The sequence below is a fragment of the Suricata suricatta genome, chromosome 10 (genome assembly GCF_006229205.1).
Source record: "Suricata suricatta isolate VVHF042 chromosome 10, meerkat_22Aug2017_6uvM2_HiC, whole genome shotgun sequence".
Lineage (NCBI taxonomy): Eukaryota > Metazoa > Chordata > Mammalia > Carnivora > Herpestidae > Suricata > Suricata suricatta.
Window position 1 is genome coordinate 116,239,880 of NC_043709.1, and position 27,447 is coordinate 116,267,326.

General features: G+C 42.9%; 1 protein-coding gene across 1 annotated transcript in view; it reads left to right on the forward strand.

Annotated features, from left to right (window-relative positions):
* Positions 1–661: 661 nt before the first annotated feature.
* MRC1 (mannose receptor C-type 1) overlaps positions 662–27,447 on the forward strand; it is a 94,095-nt gene continuing 67,309 nt past the window's right edge. Inside the window, exons 1-5 of the mRNA XM_029955580.1 lie at positions 662–879; positions 15,516–15,917; positions 19,893–20,066; positions 23,767–23,931; positions 26,761–27,015. Coding sequence (XP_029811440.1) covers positions 819–879; positions 15,516–15,917; positions 19,893–20,066; positions 23,767–23,931; positions 26,761–27,015 — 1,057 coding nt within the window. The 5' untranslated portion in view covers positions 662–818. The remainder of the gene's footprint in view (positions 880–15,515; positions 15,918–19,892; positions 20,067–23,766; positions 23,932–26,760; positions 27,016–27,447) is intronic.

Genomic DNA, 27,447 nt, shown 5'->3' on the forward strand with positions numbered 1-27,447 from the left:
GCTTCATTACAAATCTTTTGTCACTGTTTTCTGTTTTACTAGAGAACTTCCCAGAGAAAACCTTCCAGAACTTTCCTCCTCCTAACCCACCAGAGATTCCCTCTTAGGTTTAACCTCTCACTTTTCCTTTGGCTTTTAAAGCAACACATCTCTGTGAGAACTGAGTCTTTTGAGTCTAAGAAAAAAAGAGACTCTAAGCAGTAAGTGTAGAGAATGAGGGGGACCTGTTTCAGTTCTTATGAAAATGTCTCCAGCATCCAACTGTCCTTTTTAGTGCCTGCCACTTCTGTCCCTTTAGGGGGGGTTGTCTGCTGAGGGACGTTGGTTCAGCTGCTCCCCAAAGGGACCCCCAGCCCTCAGCCAGGTAATGGCCACCCGCCTGCTCTCCACCAGCCCCGTGGAGCCTGCCCTAAGGCACCGCGCTGTTTCACTTCTCCCCTTCCCCGCAGGGCCCGCCTGCCTGGCTCCTCGTTTCTCACCATCACCCTTTCACCTCCCCCCTTCCTCACCCCTCTCCCCCGTGTGTCCCTTTCTTCCCTCCCTCTGCGTCTGCTCTTCGCAGAAGTTAGCTTACGAAGCAAAGTTGTAACTTTGAATTCCTGTTTTTCCAACTACCCTCATGTGACAGGATATCTCCTTATTGGAGGTTTTCCCTAATTTCAGAAGCCCTTTAAAAGCGCCAGCTTCCTTCACACTTCTTTTCATCAGGACAGCTCTGAGAACGCGGCAGGGGAAGGGGTCCCTGGGACCCTGCGTTGCTTGGCTGCCGACTTACCCCCTCCTCTCCATCACTGGAAGGAAAGGCTAAGCTCTGGGCCATGAGGCTGGCCCTGCTCCTGGTTTTCCTCTGTCTCATTCCGGTTGCAGTGCAGCTGTTGGGTAAGTTGACTGAGTGGCAGCTTTCTGACTGGGGGCCTGGAGGCGCACCTTCCCTTTTGGGTCAAGGTCAGTGGACCCTCATGCCTGCGATGAAGAGGGAGCAAAAGTCCCCTGCACCACCAGTTCTGGGGGAACCCGGTGGCCTGCTCCTGGCTGTCGCGCCTGGAATCTTGAGCCCAGAGGTGGCTTCTCAGGCCAGAGGTGCCACCTGGCCCCACAGACCCCCGTCTCCTCCTGACTTCTCTCAGCCCCATGGTTCCTTCCCCGGTTGGCTTTCAGAGGGACTTCCTTTGTGGTTCGGGCAGTCTAGTTTGCAGTGGAGAGTGTTTCTGTCTAGCCTGCAAGAAATAATCTGTCCGAGTGTTTTTGGCAGCAAGGAGCACGGGTCCTGGTGTCTTTCCTCGTGGTGGGTCCAAGGCCAGGCTCCTCGATTCCGGGAGATTTTCACAAGGCGTCTTTTTGCCCGTGAGCAAGCTTTTTAAAATCACCCTTAGTTTTTATCCGTACAAATTGCATCCTTATCAGTTTTCTCAGTTGTTCAAACTGATTTATACTTGTTTTCTTCCTCCTGTTTTTTTTTTTTTTCTTTCTTTCTGGAGACTGGCAATTACTTAAGAGGGACAGATTCACAGTTTTTCAAATTCTCAAAGACATTAGCTAGTCTCTTTTCTCTCTCTCCAGGCTCAACCTGCCTAAACTGCAGAAAGAGTGCCTGCAGGTTAGAATTTGCATTCTCAGTTCCCTTTGAAAAGGAGATCCAAAGGGCTGCACCCTTAATTTTTGGTTTGAGATCTCGCTCTTTTCTCCCAAATCAGCCCACGCTGCCCTCGGTGCCCCTTCTGTGCCAAGGACACTCGGTGCTCTCCACAGAACCGTGGGGGCAGAACTAGGAGCAGGCACCCCAACCGCCTGGCGGGGTTGGGGGGGTGCTGACCACAGAAAATGTGAAATCGTAAAGAGCATTAAGTAGCAGTGATTAGAAAAGCACTAGCACGGGCACCCCACCCCTGCCGGGAAGCTACTTAATTACTCTGTGTTTTAGTTTCTCTGTTTATAAGGTGAGGAGCATCATGTTATTTGGCCCCATGTTGGTTTATTTTTTTCATTCATTCAATGTTTTAAAAACTATTAATTAATTAATTTTTATTTTAGAGAGAGTGCATGCACAAGTGGGGGAAAGGGGCGGAGGGAGAAGGAGAGAGAGAAAGAGAGAGAATCTCTCAAGCAAGCTCCATGGATGGAGCCCGATGCGGGGCTCAGTCGCACAACCCTGGGATCATGACCTGAGCCAAAGTCAGAAGTTGGATGCTCACCTGACAGAGCCACCCAGGCGCCCCTAAAATGAGCAGAACACAGGATGGCCTGTAGGAATTGGTTTGTAAGTGCTGGCTATTAAGGGCAGTGACTTCTTGTTCCCACAGTAGTATTTAATTATTCAGTTAAAGCAGTATATTAAGCATTTGAGAGATTTCCCAAGAAACCAGGCTGAGAAGGAGTCTTGGAGCTTAAGGAGATATTCTGCCTTATTCCTGGCTACGAAGCATATCTTTCAATGTGGGAGGGCTGCTGGAGGAGGAGATGATTTGCCTAATCGGGAGACCATCATGGGGTAGGGTTGGCATCGTCACAGTATTCATTTTGCAGATCTGTCTTGTGGAAGAGGATTAATGTATTCTTCATGACTCCAAAGGTTAAAACTAAAACCAGTGAAAAGCTCCTAAGAGTTGTGCTGTCTGGGGGCGCCTGGGTGGTTCAGTCGGTTAAGCATCCGGCTTCGGCTCAGGTCATGATCTCACAGTTCGTGTGTTCGAGCCCTCATTGGGCCCTGTGCTGACAGCTAGCTCAGAGCCTGGATCCTGCTTCAGATTCTCTATCTTCCTCTCTCTCGGACCCTCCCCTGCTCGTGCTGTCTCTCTCTGTCTCTCAAAAATAAATAATAATAAAAAAAACCGAGTTATGCTGTCTCAAATAGGGTAGTCTTCTTGGGAGCAAGTTCCCTGTCTCTGAAGGTCTTCAGTTGGAATCTGGATGAATAATCCAAGGGCTCTGTGTGTGACCTGAATTTCTAATCCGAGCCAGTCCAATAGAAACATCACTGGTCACATTATGTAGCCACACTAAGAAAAGTAAAAGAGAAACAGGTGACATTGATTTTAGGAAGATATTTAATTTAACCCAATATATCTGAAATATTGTTAGTGAACATGAATTGGAATAAAGCAGATTGGAATAGTTTTACACTCATTTTTTAAAAGTTAAATTTTCGGGGCACCTGGGTGGCTCAGTCGGTTAAGCATCCGGCTTCGGCTCAGGTCATGATCTCGCGGTTTGTGGGTTCAAGCCCCATGTCAGGCTCTGTGCTGACAGCTAGTTCAGAGCCTGGAGCCTGTCTTCCGATTCTGTGTCCCCCTCTCTCTAGGACCCTCCCTGCTCACACTGTCTCTGTCTCTCCAAAATAAATAAAAACCATAAAAAAAGTTAAAATTTCAAAATCCAGTATTTTATACTTACAGCAGTTCATCAATTCAGACTGGCCTCATTCAACTCTACGATAGATCCTTGGGGCCAATGGCTACCATATTGGGCAACATAGACACTAAGTTTCTTTATACTGACTCTTAATGCTTTGGGGCAAGAAATGTTTCTCAATTTGCTAAGGAATTTTCCCCTCCCTGAGACAGCAGGATGCCTTCCTCTGATGGATGTCTTCCTCTTCAGAGACACAAACACAGGGGAAGCAAGGAGGTGCTGACGATGGTTACTCAGGGATTAAAAAACAAAACCATGGGTAAGGGAGCCCCTTCCAGAATTTTTTTCTTTTCTTTTCTTTTTTTTTTTAATTTTTTAACATTTATTTATTTTTGAGAGACAGATCATGAGCAGGGGAGGGACAGAGAGAGAGGGACACACAGAATCCAAAGCAGGCTCCAGGCTCTGAGCTGTCAGCACAGAGCCCGACGTGGGGCTTGAACCCACGAACTGTGACATCATGACCTGAGCCGAAGTTGGATGCTCAACCGACTGAGCCACCCAGGTGCCCTCGAAATTTCTTTTTCAACTTGAGAACCTATAATTCTGATTTTACCCTTTTTTTTTTTCTTTTTGGCTCAGGCAGCACTTGAAGAGAGGTTAGTTGCTGCTTAGTTAGCAATAGAACAAAGGGTATATGAGTTCCCTGTACCCCCGGCAGCCCCTCCCCCAGCTCCCTATCCATTAAGCAAATCCATGGAAAGGTCTCCCTACTTTCTGTGGTTTATTCTTTTTCTTCAGCCCAGAACTCTTTGTCCCTCCTCCCTGAGAGCACCCTACATCTTCAGCACCATGAGCAACCACATTGCACCTTGAGGGGCCAGGAAGCCAAGCTTGAGGTGGGGCAAGTCCTTACCCTTCTTCCCTGCTGCCCATTTAGCAGATGGCATTCTGCACCAATGTTCAGGTCTCAGGGGGGATATAGTCCCAGTAGTGACACAGTGAGAGATAGATGCTCAGACATGAATGTTGGACCTCAGCAGAGCAGCTTAGCTCAAAATAGGATGGTCTGACTCATAGACAAGGGTGTGTTGGTAAACCTAACAACTGGTTCTCTGAAGAAAAGCCCTGATCTGTGGCATTTGCTAATTTCCATGGGTTTCCATGGTTGATTTCAAACTCCTGATGTGATGGTACGAGAGACAGAGCCGGAAAAGATGCCAATAATAGGATCTCACTAGCCAAGGAGTGAAAAAAAATACAGTGAATGTGATCTCTGGCATGGTCTTATGCTGCATCCAACCTCCTTGTCTTATAGATAAGAGAACTGAAGTCCTGACCTGTGGGTGATCTTTCCAGAGTCTCACAACTAGTGAATAGCACCTCTTCAGTGCTTAAGACTCCGACTCCTAATGGAGTATTCTTTCTGTGAAACAGCAGCAATGCATTTTTGGCTGGTTTAATACTAATCTAGGATTTCCACAAGAAATAATTCCCCACTGCTGTTCCCTTGGTCATTTTAATTTTCATAAAATTTTCTTTATAATATTTCTACTTTTCTTTATTTCTAGTCTCTTTTTTTCTTCCTTTACCTAGGACTTCTTTTAGATGCCAGATTTAAGGCATACTTTCTAAAGTTACTGAGCAAAACCAAGTCCTTGTCATATTTCTTTTTTCAATCCTTCTTATATTTGTCTATTTTTCCCGGTGGTGTTCCAAACTTCATCTGATTTTTCTGAAATTGAAAGATGGAGTTCTGGGTATGTAAGATATTGCAGCTATAGGTAAGATGAAGATTGCTTTGTTACATGACAATTCAGTCCCTCATGAGGGTACTAACCCAAATTTCTAGGTAGGAAGAGTCATCATTAGTTAAATGTGAATTTCACAGGTCGAATGTGTTCAACCTCCGTTGAAGACAAAGACGCTTGTCTTCAGAAGGGAACTAGAGGAGCGCCTGGGTAGCTCACTCAGCTGAGCATCCGACTTCGGCTCAGGTCATGATCTTGTGGTTCGTGAGTTCGAGCCCCACATCGGCCTCACTGCTGTCAGCCTATGAGCTCAGAGTCTGCTTTAGATCCTTTGTCCCCCTCTCTCTGCCCCTCTGCCACTTGCACTCTCTCAAAAATAAATAAACATTAAAAAAAGGAACTGAAGATCACAGGCATCCTTTGACACTCACATCTGGTCTCTGAGACTGAATCGCAAGCAGCTGAGGGAGAACTAGGAAGTCACAGAGGCCACAAAAGGAGCTGAACGGAAGGAAAGTAGCTTCTACTTTCTGTGTGTATCTACGTAGCAAAGAGGGAGTCAAACTGATGTCAAAATGAGAACGGTAGTGTCCTCTTGCCTTTTGGCCACCATCAAGCGTTGTTGGATGGAAACGTCATGTGGTTAGTTTGATCTAGAAAAGTGTAGAGGAAATCAGAACAAAAGTGAGAGTCCAGGAGGTCAGAAAGCAAGCGCCCTTTCAAAAAGAATGGACACTGACATGGAAAAAAACCAATGCATTCTAAGACAAATGTGTTCAATTACAAATCAAGTTAAGGTCACTCAAGAGCACTTTCAGATCCTCCATCGCATTAATTAATCCCTTTCAGATCCTTAATCAGATCCTTACCACAGCCCCGTGGGGTAAGATGGGTAAGTGTCAGTAGCCACCAGAGGAAACAGGCCTCAGAAGTTAGCTAGCCAGGAGGGACCAGCGTGGATTCTTCACTAGTGTCTTCTGACTCCGAGACCAAGAAGTCCCCAGAATTTACCAGCTATAGTGTGTCGACCAGGAAAGACGTAAATGTGCTCAAAACAACAGTATGTCAGAGGAGGACTTAGTCTTTCTATTTATACCAACTGTTTACACTTTTCACTTGGGGAAGGGGAAGGAGGGCATTACCACTGGAGTATTCACTTGATGCAAAATGACGTACTGGGTGTTTTACATAAATCAGCTCATTTAGAGGTTCATGGCAACTCGCTCAAGGAGCACTGTTACCCCTATTTTACAGATGAGGAAATTGAGGCTGGAGTGATTCATTGAGGCAGCACAACTAAGGAATGGTGGAGCCAGAAGTTGATAGCAAGTGGACTGACCCCAAAGAATATTGTTTTCTCCACCGTGTCACGTGCCTCTTGAGTTTGGAGACTCCGGAGTCTCCATCATTTCTGTTCTTCTGTTCCTTTCTCTGGGCTGCTGCCACAGCTCTGTTTTCTCTAGCCTCATCCTGTTCAGAGCCATTTCACACTGTCTTCAAGACTGATTTTCCCATTTACCCTTTGGGAAAGTTAATGACAACATTTACCATGTATCTAGCAATTTCTGCATCATGAACTGTTCTCAGTGCTTTATTTAGAGGATCTCCCTGAACTCTCGCAACAGCCAGCAGGTCCTGTTACTTTCCCCTCATTTTTCAGACGAGGAAGAGGAAGCCCAGAGTAGTTTAGGAACTTGAGCAAAGTCACACAGACAATGAGCCTCAGAGCTCTGATTATGTCATGATCGGATTGATACAATGCATAAGAATGAATTTGTTAGCACAGCCGTGAAGGGAAGAAGAAACAGTGGTATCGTGTCAACGTCTTCCCTACAGATTTCGTTTATCTGTCTTAGACCTGGGGGAGAGGCTGGGGTTCTGAGGTGGAGGACCCAGGAGAGAAAGGAAAGGAGAACTCGTGGGGAGGCAGAAGTGGGTAGAATCCAGTACTCAGGTGGAGAGATCAGCAGACCAGGGGAGGCTGAACTCCCAGGAAGGAATTAGAATGAACTAGCCCAGGAAGGGTAGAGATATTCATATCTTTAGGAAAGGAGCCAGGAAGTTGGAGGAATGTCTTGCTCCTGGCTTCTCCTTTCTCCTCAAGGTCATAACCCATATTGGATTCTTAGATGTACCTCCCCAAATGGCCAAACGCAGTGACTTAAATTATTAGGTTCTCTGAATATTTGGTGAATAAATGAAGGATCAAAGTGAAATATAAAAGCATTCTCATTTTTTCTTAATCTTTTAAAAAATTATTTATTTATTTTAAACAAGTTTTTAATGTTTATTTAGCGAGAGAGACAGAGAGAGAGAGTGCAGGCATGCATGCATATGAGAAGGGGAGGGGCAGAGAGAGAGAGAGAGAAAAAAAATCCCCAGTAGGCTCCATGTGTGCTGTCAGCACAGAGCCCACAATGCAGGACTCGAACTCACCAACTGTGAGACCATGACCTGAGCCGAGATCAAGCGCTGGACTCCTAACCGATTGAGCCACCCACGCGTCCCTCCTTTATTCTTTGTTCAATATTCCTAAACCTCACACTGCAATCCTTAGCCCTCTCCCTGCCCCCTGTTTCTCAGCTGTTGGCACAGTGGGGCTTTTTTTTTTTTTTTTGGATATACTACATGGATGATACGTATTTGCTTTTTGCTTAACTTCAGTTCTGGGAGGATGCATATGTACGTTTCACATTCATTTACTGAGGCTAATGGACAGATTTCTTTGTTTGGGCTGCTCAAGACGCTCTCTCTGACGGTGATTTGAGTGCAGTAGTTTACTTGGGAGACAATATCAGGAAACACTGGCAGAGGAGTCGGGGGCTGAGACCGGAAGGGAAGGAACCAGTGACCACGGTGGACAACTGGGGTTCAGCTCTGGTGGGGTGCTCTGGGTGACAATATAGAGTATGTGCCTTAGAGTCATCCCGCCCAACATGCCAAGGATTTGGGGGTGCGGTTCATCAATTCCATCAGTCACTGGTGAAAGACTCCCCTCGGGGGTCCTCAGGTCTCTGACCTTTCTTGTCCTTGCACTGTGTAGGCAGGGGGGCTCTGGTGACCGGAAAACACCCCCCAGGCTCACAGATGTCGTGTTGGCTTTGGGGAACGGGGCTGCACCGAAATAGCCGACAGCAAGAAAAAATAAGTGGGAGTATCTGGTGCAAAATATCCGCTTACTTCCTTCTTCTCCAGCTTCTCTATCTTGCAGAAGATTGCTTTTCATGTTTGTAGGTCAGCATTGTATTTATCGATAGTGGGGAAAGTCCGCAATAGTCTAGGGAAACATAAAATTTAATAGTTATATCTCTAGTTAGTGCCATTTAATAACCTAATTTCCTTTGCTAGTAAATTCAGAAATTTAATTATTTGCGCAATGTTACGGAAAAATTTAACCCTGTTAAAATACGCTTGAAGGAATACTCACACTTGTGCTCCTGGATATCCGTCTTCAGTTAGGTTGACTTGAGATATTGAATTGAAACTTACTGCTTCTTCCCTACGTGTGTTTTGACCTTAGAGGTTTCTTCCCGTGGGTTAATGTCAGGCGACACGAGCTTAGTGTGGCAGGGAACTGGTCTCTGGTATGTGATGTGATTTGCAATGTCACCAGCACGATGCCTGGCACATATGTGTTGAAAAATTAATATGAGATAAGGCAGATCAAGTTCAAGATGAAAGGAGGGTCTCTTCAATTCTGTAAAGAAATTTCTGATGTATAAGTATTTAAAATGCAAAAAGAGGGGCGCCTGGGTGGCTCAATCGGTTAAGCAGCTGACTTCAGTTCAGGTTGTGATCTCCCAGTCTATGTGTTCAAGTCCCGCATCAGGCTTTGCTCTAACAGCCCAGAGCCTGGAGCCTTCTTCGGATTCTGTGTCTCCCTCGCTGTCTACCCCTCACCATCTCATTCTCTGTCTCTGTCTCTCTCTCAAAAATGAATAAACATTTAAAAAAAATTAACAAGCAGGCGCCTGAGTGGCTTAGTCAGTTAAGCAGCTGACTTCGGCTCAGGTCATGATCTTGCATTTCATGAGTTCGAGTCCCACATTGGACCCTGTGCTAATAGCTCAGGGCCTGGAGCCTGCTTCATAGTCTCTCTTCCTCTCTATCTCCCCCTCCCCAGCTCACACTCTGTCTCTGTCTCTCTCAAAAATAAATAATGGTTAAAAAACTTAAAAGGCAGAAAGAAAGAAAAATACTCAATGGATCCCAAAACTGAGATGGCAGAGAAATGAATACATCAGTTCAGCTGTCCTCATGTGTCACCTTTGCAGTGTCTGCATTACAATAACAGAATCACTCTAGACAGAAAACTTGAATGCTTATACATAGAAAACACTGGTGTGGTGCTAGCCGCAAGAATAGGACAAGATGCCTCTTGGTCATTGCCTTGAATCACTGTCAGAGGAAGAAATATGACAGTTTAAATCAGAGACATTGCACAGGGAACCATGAAAAAAGCAGAGCTCCGTGTTGACTGGCTGCGGAGAGGAATAATGTATGACCGTGAAATCATAAAGTGATAATTTTACGTTTCCTTATATTGTCTAGCAAAAGCAATATCAAACTTGCACTGCTCCCTACTGTCAAAGATAAATAAAGGAAATCAGAATAGATAAGTTTGAACTGAAGCAGAAGCTTTTCATTTCCAAGTATTACTTAAACATTTTTTAATGTTTATTTATTTTTGAGAGAGAGAGAGAGACAGAGATGAGCGGGGGAGGGACAGAGAGAGGAGACACAGATTCCGAAGCAGGCTCCAGGCTCTGAGGTGTGAGCACAGAGCCTGACATGGGGCTCGAACCCATGAACCATAAAATCATGACCTGAGCCTAGTCAGACGCTTGACTGACTGTGCCCCCCAGGTGCCCCTCCAAGTACTCCTTTTATAAAAATATATAAATTTCTCTTCAGCAAAAATAAACTTTCAGGGGAAAAAGTGATATTAAATATACTCATCATCATTAGTCAATTATTAAATAAAATAATGTATCTGGGTTACTAGTCAAAATGCTTTAGACTTAATTAATATTCTTTTATTCCTTCAACCAATATTTGTTGAGAGGCTAGTCTGGTCCAAAAAGAGAGGATAGAATACTGAGCCAGAATGGTTAAGTCTTTCTACCCGTGGAATTTACATTTCAGTAGAGGGACACAGATAAAATATAATTAAATGATTTTTTTAAGTTTATATATTTATTTTGAGAAAGAGAGCATGTGCAGAAGGGGCAGAGTGAGGGGGAAAGAGAGAGAATCCCAAGCAGGCTCCACACTGTCAGCATAGAGCCTGATGCGGGGCTTGAACTCACAAACTATGAGATCATGACTTGAGCCAAAAACAAGAGTTGGATGCTTAACCGACTGAGCCACGCAGGCACCTGATAATTAAGTGGACTTCTAAAAAAGAATATATTTTAAGATGTTGTGTACATTATATGGAAAATAAAAGAGCAAAATTAAGATAGGGGCACGCTGTGGAGTTGATGGTTGAGCTGTGACCTTAATGAGCATCCCCCAAATAGGAACTTGAAATATCAAGTTTCCAAAGTGGAAATGAAGTGTTTGGGGAACAGAAAGGCCTATGGTTGGAAGGTGGTGGGTGAGAGCCGGGGTGGCCAGGCTAGATCGTGGCTCTCCTAGTGAGCTATGATGTGGACATTGCAGGATTTTCTCCCGTGCACAGCTGTGCGCTCTTGAAGGGTTTAAGTTGTTGGGAGAATATAGTTAAAAACAAAATTTCCTCTCAACCTGGAAAACCCCTCCACAAAGGCAGAAGAAAAAGAAAACAGTTTTGTTAATGAATGGACATTTGACCAGGATGTAATGCACATCACAGGCAATCTGCTAGAGAGACTGCAGAAACAGAAAGAAATGGGACTCATACACAGTTAAGTGAGAATGACCCATTACTTTAGGTAGGTTTTGTAATTTGGAGTCAGGTGGCAAATTAGGCCCTTCTCACCCAGGACGTGGGCAGATCAAGTGTTATTTTCTTTGCTACTTGTATTTCAAAGAGAGGAAGACTAGAGTCAAGACTGTGGTGGCGTGGTCTAGGGCGGTGGCCATGGAGACAGACAGAAAAGAATGGATTAAAGGGTCAGGGTTCCCTGGAGAAACAGAACGATCAGGGCGTGTGTGTATCTTTATATCTATCCATCTGTCTATGTATCTACCTACCTATTATCCACCTACTATCATCTATCTATCTATCTATCTATCTATCTATCTATCTATCTATCTATCTATCTATCTATCTACAAGGGTAGGCTGGCAGGCTGGAAACTCAAGAAAGAGTTGATATTGCGGTTCAAGTCCAAAGGTAATCTGGAGATAGAATTTTTTTCTTCTTTAGGGACCTCAATCTGTTATCTCTAAAGCTTTTCAACCGATTGGATGGGGCCCACCTACAGTCTGGAGGTTAATCTGCTTTACTCAAAGTCTACCCATTCAAATGGTCATCGTATCAATCCAACCAACAAACTTTCACAGCAGTGCCCAGACTGGTGTTTGACCAAATTTCTAGGTTCTGTGACCTAGCCTAGCTGACACATAAAATTACCCATCACAGTATATTTTTGAGTAGAACCAATTCTGAGAATCCATGATGAGTCCTAGGTTTTTCGCTTATGGATATGAATGGATAATGTCGCCATTAATAAAACATGGAAGATTGGATGTTTGCTCATTCAATGCCATCATATTTAGAGAGAAATTAAGGCAGATCCACAGATAGAAATTAATGACATAAAACAAAAGTCAAATAAAAACCTCTGAAGGAAGAATACTATCTGTGCATAAAGACGTTCAAACGCCTTAAATGGCTGGTTATGAGCCGATTGGGACTGAATTTAGGTGGGTAATTAATGCTGGGTGTTCTGTGATGCTGAAATATGAGGTGGAAGAAATTGTTGTTGATGAGATAGATGTTACTCAGCAAAACTATCTGAAAAGTGAAAGATACGTCAAGATAGGAAACAACAGTTGGGCTAGAAAACACACATTAAAGGTAAAGGGGGTAGAGTTGAGTTCACAGAACTATATGACAGAATTTTCAGACTCATTACCATTTTATTTTTTATTAAAATTTTTTAATGTTTATTTATTTTTGAGAGAGAGAGAGACAGAGACAGAGCAGAGCAGGGAAGAGAGAGCGAGGGAGACACAGAATCCGAAGCAAGATCCAGGCTCTGAGCTGTCAGCACAGAGCCTGACATGGGGCTCGAACCCACAAAACCTGAGGTCATGACCAGAGTCAAAGTCGGATGCCCAACTGACTGAACCACCCAGGTGCCCCCAGACTTCATTACCATTTCCGATTAGAGGAGTCTAGATTTACCTTTGGGTATGGTAAACTATCACAGGAATTGATTTTTAAACTTTTTGTCTTCCTATCTCCTGTGTATTATCATGAACAAAACACCCTATTATGAGTATTTTCATTTTCTTGCAAATGCAGAAAATTCTTCATCTTGTCATACAAGGACACAGGCGATAAGATGAGGTCGAGTCTGGGAAGGAGTTCAGCTGGATGGGAGGGGCTGTGGCTTGGGCATTGCAAGTTCTGATGACAGATGTCAGCTCTGGAGAAGCCAGCAGAAACAGGTGTGAGTCCCATTTCCAAGAAATCAAACCAGCAGAAATGAGAAACCCAGCCGAGGATCCCTGGCTAAGGTTCACAGTGGCACCAAATTAGGAACCCAGACGGATTAGAGGTAGGAGGTCTCTCACAAGTGTGGGACAGAGCAGCTACAGGAGCCCAGCAGGGGAAAAGACTCAAGGCAAATGGCCATTGTGAGCCCTAACCTGATGGTCCAAGAACAGACCTCAGGATGCAAGTGGAACTAACCCCCTCAGGGCGTTGAGGACAATACATGGAATATGGCTTGTGAAAATGTTTTGTAAACTGCGACGGAAGCTACTAGTGGAACTTTTATGACTCTGCTTTATTTCACAGACAGTTTGATTTAAAATAATGAGCTAATTAGGTCAGACCCTCAAACATCTGCAATCCTACTGGCTCGTTTTGAAAGAACACTTAAGTAGGAGGAATTTAGTAACATTTCAGAAATAGTGTTTGATATTTATGTCATAAAATGAAAAGTCAGTTCTTTTGTCTATTCTTAAAAAGATAAGCAAAAAAGAAAACCCTTTACATGAATTCAGTTTTGATGTAAGGGGAAAAATTTGCTTACCAGATTCTTTCTTTTCTTTTCTCCTCCTCCTCCTCCTCCTCCTCCTCCTCCTCCTCCTCCTCTTCCTCCTCCTCCTCCTCCTTTCTTCATCGTTGTCGTCGTCTTCTTCTCCTTCTCCTTCTCCTCCTTCCTCTTCACAAGCAGAAGTTGAGTTTTGCCAGCTAGCAGCTCTATACTATAAGTATAAAATATCTATACATACTAATTTAAATCATCAGCTCCAAGGGCACGTGGATGGCTCAGTTGGTTAAGCGTCTGACTTCAGTTCAGGTCATGATCTCATGGTTGGTGAGTTCAAGCCCCACATCGGGCTTTGTGCTGACAGATCAGAACCTGGAGCCTGCTTCAGATTCTGTGTCTCCCTCTCTCTCTGCCCCTCCCCTGCTCAAACTCTGTCTCTCTCAAAAATAAAAATAAAAATAAATAAATCATCAGCTCCAAATTACAAGTATAAAACAACACTACTATATGTAGTTATACTTATAAATATTACCTTTTTTTAAAAAGAGAAAGAATTGATACTTTATTTAAAAAATTTTTTTTAAACATTTATTTATTTTTGAGAGACAGGGAGAGACAGGGTGAACAGGAGAGGGTCAGAGAGAGAGGGAGACACAGAATCTGAAGCAGGCTCCAGGTTCTGAGCTGTCAGCACAGAGCCCGACGCGGGGCTCCAACCCACGAACCATGAGATCATGACCTGAGCCGAAGCTGGATGCTCAAACGACTGACCACCCAGGCGCCCCAATATTACCTTAAATGATATAAAAACTTATATTTACTTAATCTTTACTGCAAACCTGACAAATTGTTACACTTACAGGTACATTTTTGTATCTTTTTTTATACAAAGGCCACCTTGAGTATGCCAATAAAATCAAAGTTAAAACTATATAATAGAGACTAACTCACCTCTAGTTGCTAGATCTATTGTTGCTAGATCTAAGCTACTTATTGTTGCAAGGGAAAACAAAACAAAACAAAAGTCTTCCTGAGTAGGGCTGTCCAGAAGGCTCTCCATTCAAAAATTTGCTAGATATAAAGGCAAAAACTTCCTAAAATAAAATCAGTTATTAAGTTTCAACAAACTTCCCTAATGTTATCATTCAAACGATTAGAATTTCCTCTATATCGAACAGACTAGGGATGAATCAGACTTCAAAATTCTATTCCAAGGTACACATGCACTTAATTTTATAGCTTATTTATTCATATCTAACTTTTCTTGGATGGGTATTATTTCTTTCTGTGTTATCTACCTTTTATGTTTACTGCACTACATTTGTGTGCACTTAAGGCATGTCTTTTTGTAATGCTTCCCGTAGTGAACTCCAATGTCTTGAGGATTTCCAGCCAATTGCTGGGGGCCACATGACTGGCCCTTTCCCTGCCCACCCATCTCTTTCTCTCTCTCTAGCTTCAAGGACCCCCACCCAAATCAAGAGAGCTGAGCTGTCTCAGGCAAAATCTTTTTTTTTTCAAGTTATAATAGTTTATTGTCAAATTAGTTTCCATATAACACCCAGTGCTTCTCCCCACAAGTGCCCCCCTCCATGACCATCACCCCCTCCCTCCTCCCCCTCCCCTTCAGTCCGTGGTTCGTCTCCAGTATTCAGTAGTCTCCCTTGACCTGTGTCCCTCACTCTTCCCCGCTCTCTTTCCCCCTTCCTCTCCCCGTGGTCCACTGCCAGGTCTCTCCTGTTAGACCTATGAGTGCAAACATATGGTATCTGTCCTTCTCTGCCTGACTTATTTCGCTTAGCATGACACCCTCAAGGTCCATCCACTTTGCTACAAATGGCCATATGTCATTCCCTCTCATTGCCATGTAGTACTCCATCGTGAATATATACCACGTCTTCTTGATCCATTCGTCAGGTGATGGACATTTCGGCTCCTTCCATGTTTTGGCTATGGTTGACAGTGCTGCTATGAACATTGGGGTACATGTGCTCCTATGCATCAGCATTTCTGTCTCTCTTGGGTAAATCCCCAGCAATGCTATTGCTGGGTCATAAGGGAGTTCTGTCGATAGTTTTTTGAGGAACCTCCACACGGTTTTCCAGAGCGGCTGCACCAGTTTACATTGTCTCAGGCAAAATCTTTATCACCCCTTCTCCTGGGATCAATTTTATGAAGGAAACATCGGGAATTTTGACCTAAAATATTCTTTGTCACATGTATCCACTTAAGCATCTTTTGTTTTTCTTCTTTTTTTAAACAGACACTAGGCAATTTTTAATATATAATGAAGACCACAAGCGCTGCGTCGAAGCATTAAGTCCCAGCGCGGTCCAAACAGCCGCTTGCAACCAGGAAAACGAAGCGCAGAAGTTCCGATGGGTGTCTGATTCCCGGATTATGAGTGTGGCATTTAAACTGTGTCTGGGGGTCCCATCAAAGACGGACTGGGTTCCTGTCACTCTGTATGCCTGTGATCCAAAGAGCGAATTTCAGAAATGGGAGTGCAAAAATGACACACTTTTGGGGATCAAGGGAGAAGATTTATTTTTTAATTACGGCAACAAACAAGAAAAGAATGTTATGCTTTACAAGGGCTCTGGCTTGTGGAGCCGATGGAAAATCTACGGAACCACAGATGATTTATGCGCCAGGGGTTATGAAGGTAAGAAGCACGGGCTGTCTTGCCTTCTTTCTGTCGCGTTTTTCTCATCTTCTCCGTTGGAACCTAATTGAAGAAAACAGGCATATTCTTGTTTAGTCTGTGGTAGAATTATTAATTGATGATGTTTGTATTTTGAACTATTCTGTGTTCTATGAGGACATGACAGTGAATACATATGATAAAAAGTCCTGAATAGTACTTTAGTGATTTATAATTAACAGAAAAACTGTTCTATTTTTTTTTTTTGGCTAAAGGTTTTTTAAACAATAGATTATAGTTTTTAGAAATTTATTTTTTCTGTAGTCTTTGCCCCAAAGCCTCTTGTTTGACATTTTATGGTTCTAGTGATAAATGAATTTAACCACATGTTTCTTTTCCTTTGGTTTAAGTTATCCCTGGAGAAATGATCCACGGAAGAACACTCTTTACCAAGTCCGATTGCCTGAAATGAAATCTTGGCGTTCCTTGACTTTTTAGGTTTTTGCATGTTTCTTTGGCATCTTATGGGTAGTAAAAGACTGTGGTAATCAAAAGATTAGAAAAGCTGAGGAATTGGCTTATACATTGACATACAACACATTTAGGCAGCTATATATTTTTTAATTTTCAGGAAGTCTTGTATTTTTAAAAAATTTTTTTATGTTTATTTATTATTGAGACAGAGAGTCAGAGCATGAGTAGGGGAGGGGCAGAGAGAGAGGGAGACCAGATCTGAAGCAGGCTGCAGGCTCTGAGCTGTCAGCATAGAGCCGGACGTGGGGCTCGAACCCATGAACCGTGAGATCATGACCTGAGCTGAAGTCAGATGCTTCAATGACTGAGCCACCCGGGTGGCCCTTGTCAGTTATTTTAGAAAGTGGGGACACTTGGGGGACATAAAGGGTTTTTTATGAGGTGGGTTCCTTAAGCTCTTGAAGGTTAAATAAAATCAGAGTATTTCATTTTCTGTGATCTTGGCCAAACTTCATTCTGTGGTGGTTGCAGAGAAACAACAAAACAAAGATAAAGCAGAACTTGAAGCCATTTACAAAGCCTTCTTGAGTCAGATGATGTTATCACCACATTCCAGGTTTGGACACTTGATTATTTGGGAGTGTTATCTACAACAACCTCAAGGTCAGAGGAAGAGTCTGCCTTTTGGGATAAGAGATTACCTGTTTCTAAAATTACTGTTACTGGGGTTCTAAAGATTGCTTGAACCTGGTTATAGAGCTAATCAGAGTGCAGGAGTTCAGACTTTGTGAGACCATAATAGGTCAAGTCTCCATTTTCCTTCTTTCTTTTTTTAAAATTTAAATATGTTTATTTATTTTAAGACTGAGGGGATGGTGCAGAGAGAGAGAGAGAGGAAGACACAGAATCTGAAGCAGGCTCCAGGCTCTGAGCTGTCAGCACAGAGCTCAACGTGGGGCTTGAACTCATGAACTGTGAGATCATGACCGGAGCTGAAGCTGGATGCTTAACTGACGGAGCCACCCAAGGGCCCCATCCATTTTCTTTCTTTTTAAAGAAGAGGGAGAACAGATGTTGAAGAAGAACGAGAACAAGTGTTCAGAAAGAGACTATACTGAGGCAATTAGTGAACATAATGAAGGTTTATAAGTTATAGGAGAGATAACGTTTCAGGAGAAACTTGATTGAAAACTACGTCGGACAAGAGTGAACCAAAGTTGACTGAGCCACATTCCACAGACCAGACAGTATTCTTAACTGAGGGATTCAAAACACGCAAGATTGGAGCTAAGACATGGGACTTCTTATCTTATATAAAAATACATCACTGAGGTTACATAGACCCCACCCCTTACGCCCACCACCCCTTGTCTTCTGCTTGGTTTGAGAAAAATATGCATAGGGTTTAGGATAGCAGTTCTCAAACTTTAAATATGCTTAAGAATCACCAGGAAAGCTTGTTAAAAGTAAAGATACCAAGGTTCCCCTCCTACCGACTCTAAATTAGCACACGAGGGGAAAGTCTAAGAATCTATTGAATTATTTCTATGAACACCTGAGTGCTTGGAGGAAGATGGTCCATTGACCACCCTACCTTTTCTCCAAGTCTCTCTGAACACTTAGGATCTTCCTGCTGAAAGATCTAGCCTTTCGGAGTGATCTTGGAATCGACTCATTGGAGTACGCATTCGATCTGAAGACAATGCAGAGAGGGTAGTGTATGTAGAGCCTGTCTCTCTAAAGAAAACATGGGGGAGACAACTGGCTGAGGTCAGGGACTATTTTAGAATAACAGAATTACAGATCTAGAAGAATCTAAGTGTTGTCTGGGAGTTTGGACCACAGTGGAAGAGACATGGACTGCAATAGTGAAAGGTGGCTAGACTAGAATGTGGTTCTTTTGGCTTCATCAGGGCATTCTAAGGTACATCTGGCTAGTCTTGAAAAGCCCATTTCTGACTGGTATCTATCAATCCAGTATTGACAGTTTCTTGGCTAATTTAATGAATGGTACAACCAGCTCTGAGGTGGTCTTAACAGATCTTCTTCATATGAAGGAACAGGGCCCCAGGGGTTTAGAGCGGCGTGATTGAATCTTAAGTCTAGTGTGTTCCCTGTATGAGATGTGATTTGGAAACCTGGTCCTGGAACTTAGTGGCACAAAAGCCAGAATTGCATTTTGAAGTAACTACTAGCTAATCAGCAGAAAAGTAATATTGAGGTAAACAAAAATAAACCTAGCATTGTCAGGAGGACTAGATAAATACAGTGAGTCCGGGAAAAGGAAAGAGGGTAAGAGATTTACATTCATTATGATTTTAAGATATGTTAGGTATTGTGCTGCATGTTTTACAAACTTTATATTGTCTAAATGAATTTTGAGATATCTTTTTTTAGGTTTATTTATTTATTTATTTATTTATTGAGAGAGAGAGAGAGAGAGAGAGAGAGAGAGAGAACGTACAGGGGAGGGGCAGAGAGGGAGTAAGGGAGAGAGAGAGAATCCCAAGCAGGTTCCACGCTGTCAGTGTGGAGCCTGAAGTGGGGCTTGAACCCACAAACTGTGTGATCATGACCTGATCAAGAGTCAGATGCTTCACCAACTGAGCCACCCAGGTGCCCTAAGATGTCTTTTAAGAGCTGTGTAAAGGCATAGAATGTATAAAACTTAATTGAGGAAACAGTATTTTTATCTAGGACAAATTCTGAATATCAGCTGGTGGCAAAAGGCTAAATATGTCCCTATGGAAGGTTGTTATTTCCCCAAGGGGTGTCCCTACAAAGGCAGAGACATTAAACATATTGGAGAATGTAGCTAGGGAAGTGAGGTGTTTGTCAATGGAGATACCAGCTTCTCTAATCCTTTGGCTTAGGTGAAACCATAATCAACAACGATTTTGGGTTTATTTCCATTTTCTTTTCTAGGTAAACCCGGAACTTCCCATTCTGTTGTGTTTGAAATCAGTTTTAAGAAAGCAAATATTGATCGTAAATGGTTTTGAGTGCTTTCTTTCCGTGATGTGGATTAGAGAGTTATGCCCAAATTCTGACCCTTTCTCACAGTCATTGTTGAGGGACCCTGATGGAGGCTGGCTTGACAGGAAGTAGTAGGGGGTTTAAGTTTTGACTGTGCATTTAAGTCACACAGTTATAAGGTTATTTTGTACTCGAGAAATTCAATAATTCTGTGATTCCAAGCAAGAGGAAGGATGGCCTCTTCTCTGTTCTGGAGGAAATGCAGAAGTCCAAGCAGGTGTCAGTGCAGCTGACTACTTTTACCTCAGACGGGGAAAGAGGGAAAGCTGTCCTAAAAGACAGCAGAAATGAAGTGGTCCTAGAGTTGTTCCTAGTAGAGACTGCTGTGCGTACTCAGCAAGAGACTGAGGTAGAGACAGAAGGGAAATAAAACGAAATTCCCCGTAAGGGGACATCAAATGTGATCTTCTTTTGTCATCCCTCTTATTGGAAAGTCAACATTCAGAAGATTGACCTTCTAAGTGCATGTCCATCTGTTTCTTCTAGACATGTACACCCTGCTGGGCAATGCCAACGGGGCGACTTGTGCATTTCCATTCAAATTTCAAGACAAGTGGTACGCAGATTGCACCAGTGCTGGGCGATCGGATGGATGGCTCTGGTGTGGGACCACCCCAGATTACGATACAGACAAGCTCTTTGGATATTGTCCCTTGAAATGTAAGTAACGTCCCCGTCAAGAAAACTTGGCACATTTAACATGGCAATGTAATGAGCAGATGTTGTGTTTGTTGAGAATATTTTCCCCTCCAAGGTGATTTCCCATTTATTATCTTGTCACACTCCAGCATGACCCTGTACAGATGACATTGTCCCCATTTTATAATGGAGAAAGTGATCCATGTTGGCCGAAGACCGGAACACAGATCTTCGGACTCTCAGCCCTGGGCGGCATCACATGACCTCTTTATTCCCACCAACCGCTTCTTCCCTTCACCTTCTCCTTTCCTGTAGGTTATTTGCTAAGACTTTAGGGCAAATTATCCTGTGTATCATGCAATGTATACTTCATACCACCCTCCCAGGGACTTACCTTTATTAAATTTTAAATAAAAAATAAAACTTAATGCCCTGAGCATGTGGTTTGATAGAAAGAGAGAGATATGAACCTCCTGACTTTTGTGTCTCCTTTGTGTGAAAATGATAGTAATGGGAGTAAAATTAATTTCATTTAAAAAGAATATCATTTAATTTAACATAGCTGTGAATCAAATGGAAAGGATTATTTTTATGCTCGAAGGATTTTTAAAATGAAAACATGATATTGGTGGGAGCAGCCAGAATGTAAGAGTTCTTAGGATTCTCTCTGTACTCAGGAAGCTGTAAAGAAACAGTGTAGCAGATTGAGGGGGGCTGGAGGAGGGCATCGGCATGGGGAGGCAGGGCTGGGCTGAAGAAGGAGATAAGGGAGGGGTTCTTTGCTTTACTTTCCCTTTCGCCCCACGTTCTCTACCTGCTGCTAACCACCCCCTTCCTGTTCTACCCCCTAAATTTCTTACTCCGTGACCCCCTTGCTCCTTCAGACTTTCTGGTTTGCAGCAGCTCCCGTTCTATGCTGTTACCCAGAACTCTCTCTCCTGCTGGCCTGCAAAGTGGTGGGGTCAGGGGTAGAATCTGGGTGCACGTGCCCTCAGGCCTGGCTGTCAGCCCACCTCAACTGCAATAGCATTGTTATGGCTGAAGTTTTGGGACCATGCATCCCATCCAACAATCACATCATTCTGAGCAATATTGTGAAATAATTCACAAAAATATTGCAGTTACTCAAGTCAAAGGCAGAATTCTAAGGACCATCCGTCTTTACCTCTTTTGATATATAATCCCACTTAAAATAAATGTGATTTCTCAGCTCCATATGTTATTGTAATTCTCTTCTGGGTGCAGTTCCTGTGTTCTGGGTGGATATCGACAAAACCCCGAGGCTTCCCATTCATAGGGACACTGTTCTCCAGTTCTTGGGGGAAGTAATTGTACTCACGTCTCTTAGAATAATTTTAGAGGTCTGATTCCCATGGAAGGTTTATAGATGTCTGATCTCTGTATCAGAAGTGTTTTTGTCTGAATTGAGCATTTTTTCCTCTAAGATAAAGCAATACTTGTTTTCCAAAGATGGGGGGTGTCTTTCACCTTTACTTAGAAGGAATGGTATTTTCTGAATCTGTCATCATGGAGTTCCTTGGGGAGGCGATTTCACAGGTCTAACTGTAGCATCTTGGACGTGGGTGGCGTTGATGAAGGAGGTGTTAGATGAATATATGACTTAATCCATCATTAAATGGAAGACCAACGGTTAGTCACAAATCACACACACACAAACCCCCTACAAAAACCTCACACTCTTGGGATAGATGTGTGTTGGATGGGTGTCCTGAGTATTCTCTTGAATACTTGTAATTTGTGTCGTCAAAACTTATGCATATGTATTTTTTCTTGTTAAATGTAAAAATAAGATAACCATAGGAAATACATTGTTTGATTCAACATGCATTCACAATTTAAAGCACATTTTATACATTCCATGCCTTTCTTAAAGTGCTTTGCAATTTCCCAGTCTACTTCATTTTCCTTGCTTTCGGTTCCTTTCAAAAGACCATTTTATTTTACGTTAGCCTCAAACTAGCAGGTTTCATACAGGAAGATGAGGTACCGGTTATTGACCTGGTGACACTTTAATATGTGCTTTTCATTGTCCTTTGTGCTGTTTATTATAGTGTTTCCCCTCGGTTTAGACATCTATTTTAAAATATCATGAGAACCGGAAAAGGAAAAGACCCTTTCTCTCAATTCTCCGTAGCTTGCAACTTTAGCTTGCCACCTCGGTTGTGCTGGTTGACTGTGGGAATTTGAACATTGGGGGAGATGTAGACTCAGCAAACCTATACATTCAGTGAGAAATAGATTTCAATTCCTTGATCCAAAGACCCAAATATACTTTTGTTAAACAATGAAGAGTCATCCTGCATTCCCTTCGTTGGTCATGTATGTCCTCGGACATGAAAAGAGTCCCTTGTTTCTTTTAATGTTTCACATTTTCTACCATACCAGACCATTTTATTTTATATAAGTTCTTAAAGTTTTTTTTTTTTTTTTGAGAGAGAGAGAGAATTATGAGCTGGCACTGAACTGTCAGCACAGAGTCCCATGCAGGGCTCGATCCCATGTACTGCAAGATCATGACTGGAGTCAAAATCAAGAGTCAGATACTCAATCAATGGAGCTAACCGGGCACCCCTCAAATGTATTTTTATATAGATACATAATAATTTTATAATCAATACTTCTTAGAAGTTTCTGTGTTGTTGCCCGGATGGAATTCTGATTTATTTTTAAAGGTCACTTCCTTGTCACATACGAAGATTCATGGCAGCACAAGCACATGCTTGTTGGAAACTGGCCAACATCTTGGCAGGTTGAACACTTCTTAGAAAATTTGAGAAGATACATACTTCCGTCTCTTGTTTACAGACAGGGGAAGAAAGTCTTACTTCCTATGATTTGTAGGTAGAAGTTTATATTATTAAAAAGAGAAGAAAGAAAAAATCATAACACGAAGCACACAAAAATATTTCATTTGTTGACCGATTTCCCCAATATCTTATGTGTAACACATTATAAATAATATGTACCTATACTATTGACCTTTCATAAGGTAAAACTATGTTTATAGAGTATATTGGGAATTACAAAATAACAAAGGAAAAAATAAGCTAAAAGAATTATTTTTTACTCTGAAGGAAGACAAATGAACAATCAGTATCTATTATTACCTGGTGCTACCTAGCTTTCATATATCCTAGAGGTGGAAACATGAGACTTGAGAGGTTTACAATTTAAGGACAGATCACTAGTGAGTCAACATTGCCTGAAAGAAGGTCCAGGTCAGCCTGGTGGTGGCGTCCATGTCTTACCTTCTAATGCCTATGACTGTGGTCTAAAAAGACCCAACTAGAATGTACAGGCTGAATATCCACTTGCTGAAAGAAGGCATATTTTTAATGTTTTTCTTATATATTTTTTCTAGACTAAGGAGTTTGGGCTGGCATCTCTATTCTTGCTTATTTGCAACTCAACTTATCCCAACTCACCTGATCCCAAACCCCCTGACAGAAAAATAGGAGATGATTCCTCTCTTTCCTCTCTTAGGCACAGGAAACAAAATGGGATGTGGTAGATCTTTTGAAAACTCCCCTCTTCGTTAAAGGAGGGAAGAGCACCTCACAGGCACTTTAAAAATAAGGAAAAGGAAAGAAAGGAAAAGAAAGAAGCTTCAGGCAATAATGCTACTATTAGAACAAAATATAGTTCCCTGAAAGTCTTCTCTGTGCCTAATGCAGCCAATTCTATTTGATTTCTTTTACAGTTGAAGGTAGTGAAAGTTTATGGAACAAAGACCCGCTGACTGGCATTTCCTACCAGATAAACTCCAAATCTGCCCTAACGTGGCATCAAGCGAGGAGAAGTTGCCAACAACAAAACGCGGAGCTCATGAGTATCACGGAAATCCACGAGCAAACATACCTGACAGGTAATGACAGGAGAAGAAGAGGAAGTTGTAAGTAAGACCAGGATGGTTTTATTTCTCTCCAGGTCAGCCTAAGAGCCAACAGCAGAGGGGATTGTAGACAGACATGATAGAGTCAGTCCCAGGCAGGTGCCACCCCAAGCTCTGACACATCGGCCCCTGGGTTGGCAAATGGCTTGTGTCTCATCAGCCAACTCTCTTCCATCCATTGTGACAGTCTTTCTAGAACCTGCATTGGAAAGGATTCCGAGAGTTAATCTGGGCTCAGAGTAGAAGACATCTCCATCACTAGGGGATGTTCTTGGACACAGCAGGGGGATCAAGCTGGTCAAACATTCCAGGTCCAACTTTTGAAGCCAAAGGGTGTCTTTCAACACCGTGGCATTTAGAAGGGTAACCTGAAGTAGGCACTCCTGCCACAGGCCGGGACAGGTCAAGAGCGGCTCTGGAATTCCATGTCCTTTTTACTTCCTGTCTCTCCAACTCCCAGACCGTAATGGTTTTCAAGCTCTATTGACATCCCCTCCACAATGTGTTTGTTTTTGAAGCATTTGTTCCTGTAGGATTATGAAGATGAAAAGAGCTAATGTTTGCTGGAGATGAAAGTATTTGTGTTAAGTTCGGAAACCCACACTTGGGGAACAAACAGAGAGATTAGGAGCAGAAACGAGTGGGGAGAAAAAGCATCCTCAATCCCCTATTCCAGGTCCCCTCCCTCCAGGTCCCCCGACACTGCTACCGGATGAGTAGATCTCTGAGCCTACGACTCCCGTGTTCGAAAAGCCCTTAGTGGCTTCTTATTTCCGATCAAGTAATTAACAAAACACATTTGCCTGGCATTCAAAGGCCATCATCTGCCCCTGACAGATGCATTTTGCAGTCTTGACAGAAGGCTTTGGGTTTCCCTATCTCATTCTTTCTCCCCACTGCATCTTTAAATCTCATGCCATTTCTTGTACCTGGAATGGCCAAAATTTTATACGGCTCTAATGTAATCCTGTCCATTTCCATCTGGATTTCTCTTATTTGTTTCATGCTTTTAGTTATTTATTTAAAAATTTTAATGTTTATTTTAGAGAGAGAGAGGGGGAGAGAGAGCCAGAGCCAAAGCACAAGCATGGGGAGGGTCAGAGAGAGAGGGAGACACAGAATCCGGAGACAGGCTCCAGGCTCTGAGCTGTCAGCACAGAGCCCAACATGGGGCTCGAACTCATGAACTGCGAGATCATGACCTGAGCCCATACCAAGAGTCGGACACTTAACCGACTGAGCCACCCAAGGCCCCTGCTTTTACTGTTTTTATAATAGCTACTTACATATGTGTCCCACTTCCTCTACAAGACTAGAAATATGTTTATTTGTTATTTTTCACTCACTTATTCAACAAGGTGGCTGGTGTCCGTGTGTGAGGTATTATGCTAGGTCATAGGGACACAACGATGATCCTATGTCCTTTCTGGAGCTTAAAGCCCAGGGGGCAAAGCAGACATAAACCAGAAAACAAACAGATAAATACATGTGCCATGTAAGTGCCATGAAGAAAGCAAACCGAAGGCTGTGTGGAGAAAGGATTACATGGACAAATGGTTGGAAATGAGGGCTGTCTCATGAATATTTATGCGCCCCAGCCCTCCAAGAGATTCACACAGAACCTTCCAAGGAAGAGTCTCAGTGAATATCTGCGGACTGACAAATGAAGGTGTGGCACAATAAAAATAATTATCTAGAAATTCAGCCTCGTGCTTGGATGAGCGGTCAGCTTATGGCAAAGAGACAGTAAGAGCAGTGGTTCGTAAATGTGAAGTTGCTCATTAATCCCCAGGGAACTTTGTTAAAATGAAGACATGTGGGCACACAGTCTAGAGATGCGAGATCAGTAGGTGTGCCATGGGGCCCAGGAATCAGCGTATTATCAGTGGTCGCCCTGATTCTGGGGCATATTAACAAGACTGACAACAGAAGAGCAATCTGACTCCACTGTAGTCATAAGTTCAGAGAAGGAAGCGTGCCTCAGGCTGCTCAATTATCCCGTTTTGTGTTGGTTTGAGGGGCCTTCCTAGTGCTGAGACATAGTGTCAGAGGGATTAATGTTTATAACCATGTATAATAATAAGGACAGGAAGCACGGAGTCAACGCTAATTTCACATAGATGATCAAGGAAGAGAAGGGATGACTTAACAACCCTGCTGTGATCCATGCACGCTGGTGTGGGTGACAGAAATCTCTCGAAGTTGAAATGGCTTTTTTAAATTTCATATTTTTTTAATGTTTTATTTATTTTTGAGAGAGAGAGACAGCGTGAGCAGGGGAGAGGCAAAGAGAGAGAGGGAGTCACAGAATCTGAAGCAGACTCCAGGCTCTGAGCTGTCAGCACAGAACCTGACGCGGGGCTTGAACCCACGAACCGTGAGATCATGCCCTGAGCCGAAGTCTGATGCTTAATCTGCTTAACCAACTGAGCCACCAGGTGCCCCCAAAGTTGAAATGGTTTCTAAGTCAGTCAGAGAATGACTAATACCATATGATTTCACTCGTATGTGGAAGTTAAGAACCAAACTAAAGAGCAAAGCGGAAAGAGAGAGAGAGAGAGAGAGCCCAAGAAAGAGACTCTTAACTGTAGAGAACACGCTGTGGTCACCAGAGGGGAGGTGGGCGGGGGATGGGTGAAATAGGTAGGTGAGATTAAGGAGGGCCCTTGTGAGGAGGAGAACTGGGTGAGGTATTCTGGAATTAAAACAAAAACTTTATAAAGAAGTTGAAATGGTTTCAACTGGCTCTCTGTCTCTCTTTGCTTTTTTTTTTTTTAAGGGACTCTGGGTTGTATTATCTAGACTCTTCTGAGTTTTCCCGGATTTCTGGCTTTCTGGAAGCCAAGGGACCTAACACAGGTTACTTTTCCACTGCGTTCACCAGCTGCCTGGAGGAAAGGGGGATGCCCTCTGGCCAGGACAGCAGCTCCTGCCGGAAATGCTTTCCTAATCAGCCAGAGCTATTCTTGTGTCCCGAGAGCCAACCAGCCCAGAGAGTCAGAGGCTTGGTTCACCTCAGATACTTATTTGAATCTTATCCAAGCCTCCGGAATTGTAGTCAGCAAATTTTAACTGAAATCTGGATAAGAAGGACTTCTCTAATGAAATTTGGAGTATTTCCTGCTTTTCTTTAAGTCAAAAATATCATGCATTCGGGGAAAAAAAAGTCTGAAGGGGAATTCATAAAATAAAACAGAATTTTGTGTTTGGGATGGAAGATATTCATGACATTCGGGATTTATTGGGATGTACTGGGGGAAGAATCTAGAAAATAATGGTGTGAGTGAAGACTTGTGATCTATATGAGGAAATAGGCCCCCCTCAAAAATACCTGCAAATGGTTATATCTTTTTAAATATGACTAATCTCCATTATTTGATGAGTTGGTTCTTGCCTTCTTTTACTCACACTGAGGAATTTGAAAAATGACAATTACTTATTATTACTCAATTGCTTTGGTTTGTTCTAGTGTGGGTAATGCAAAGCTAT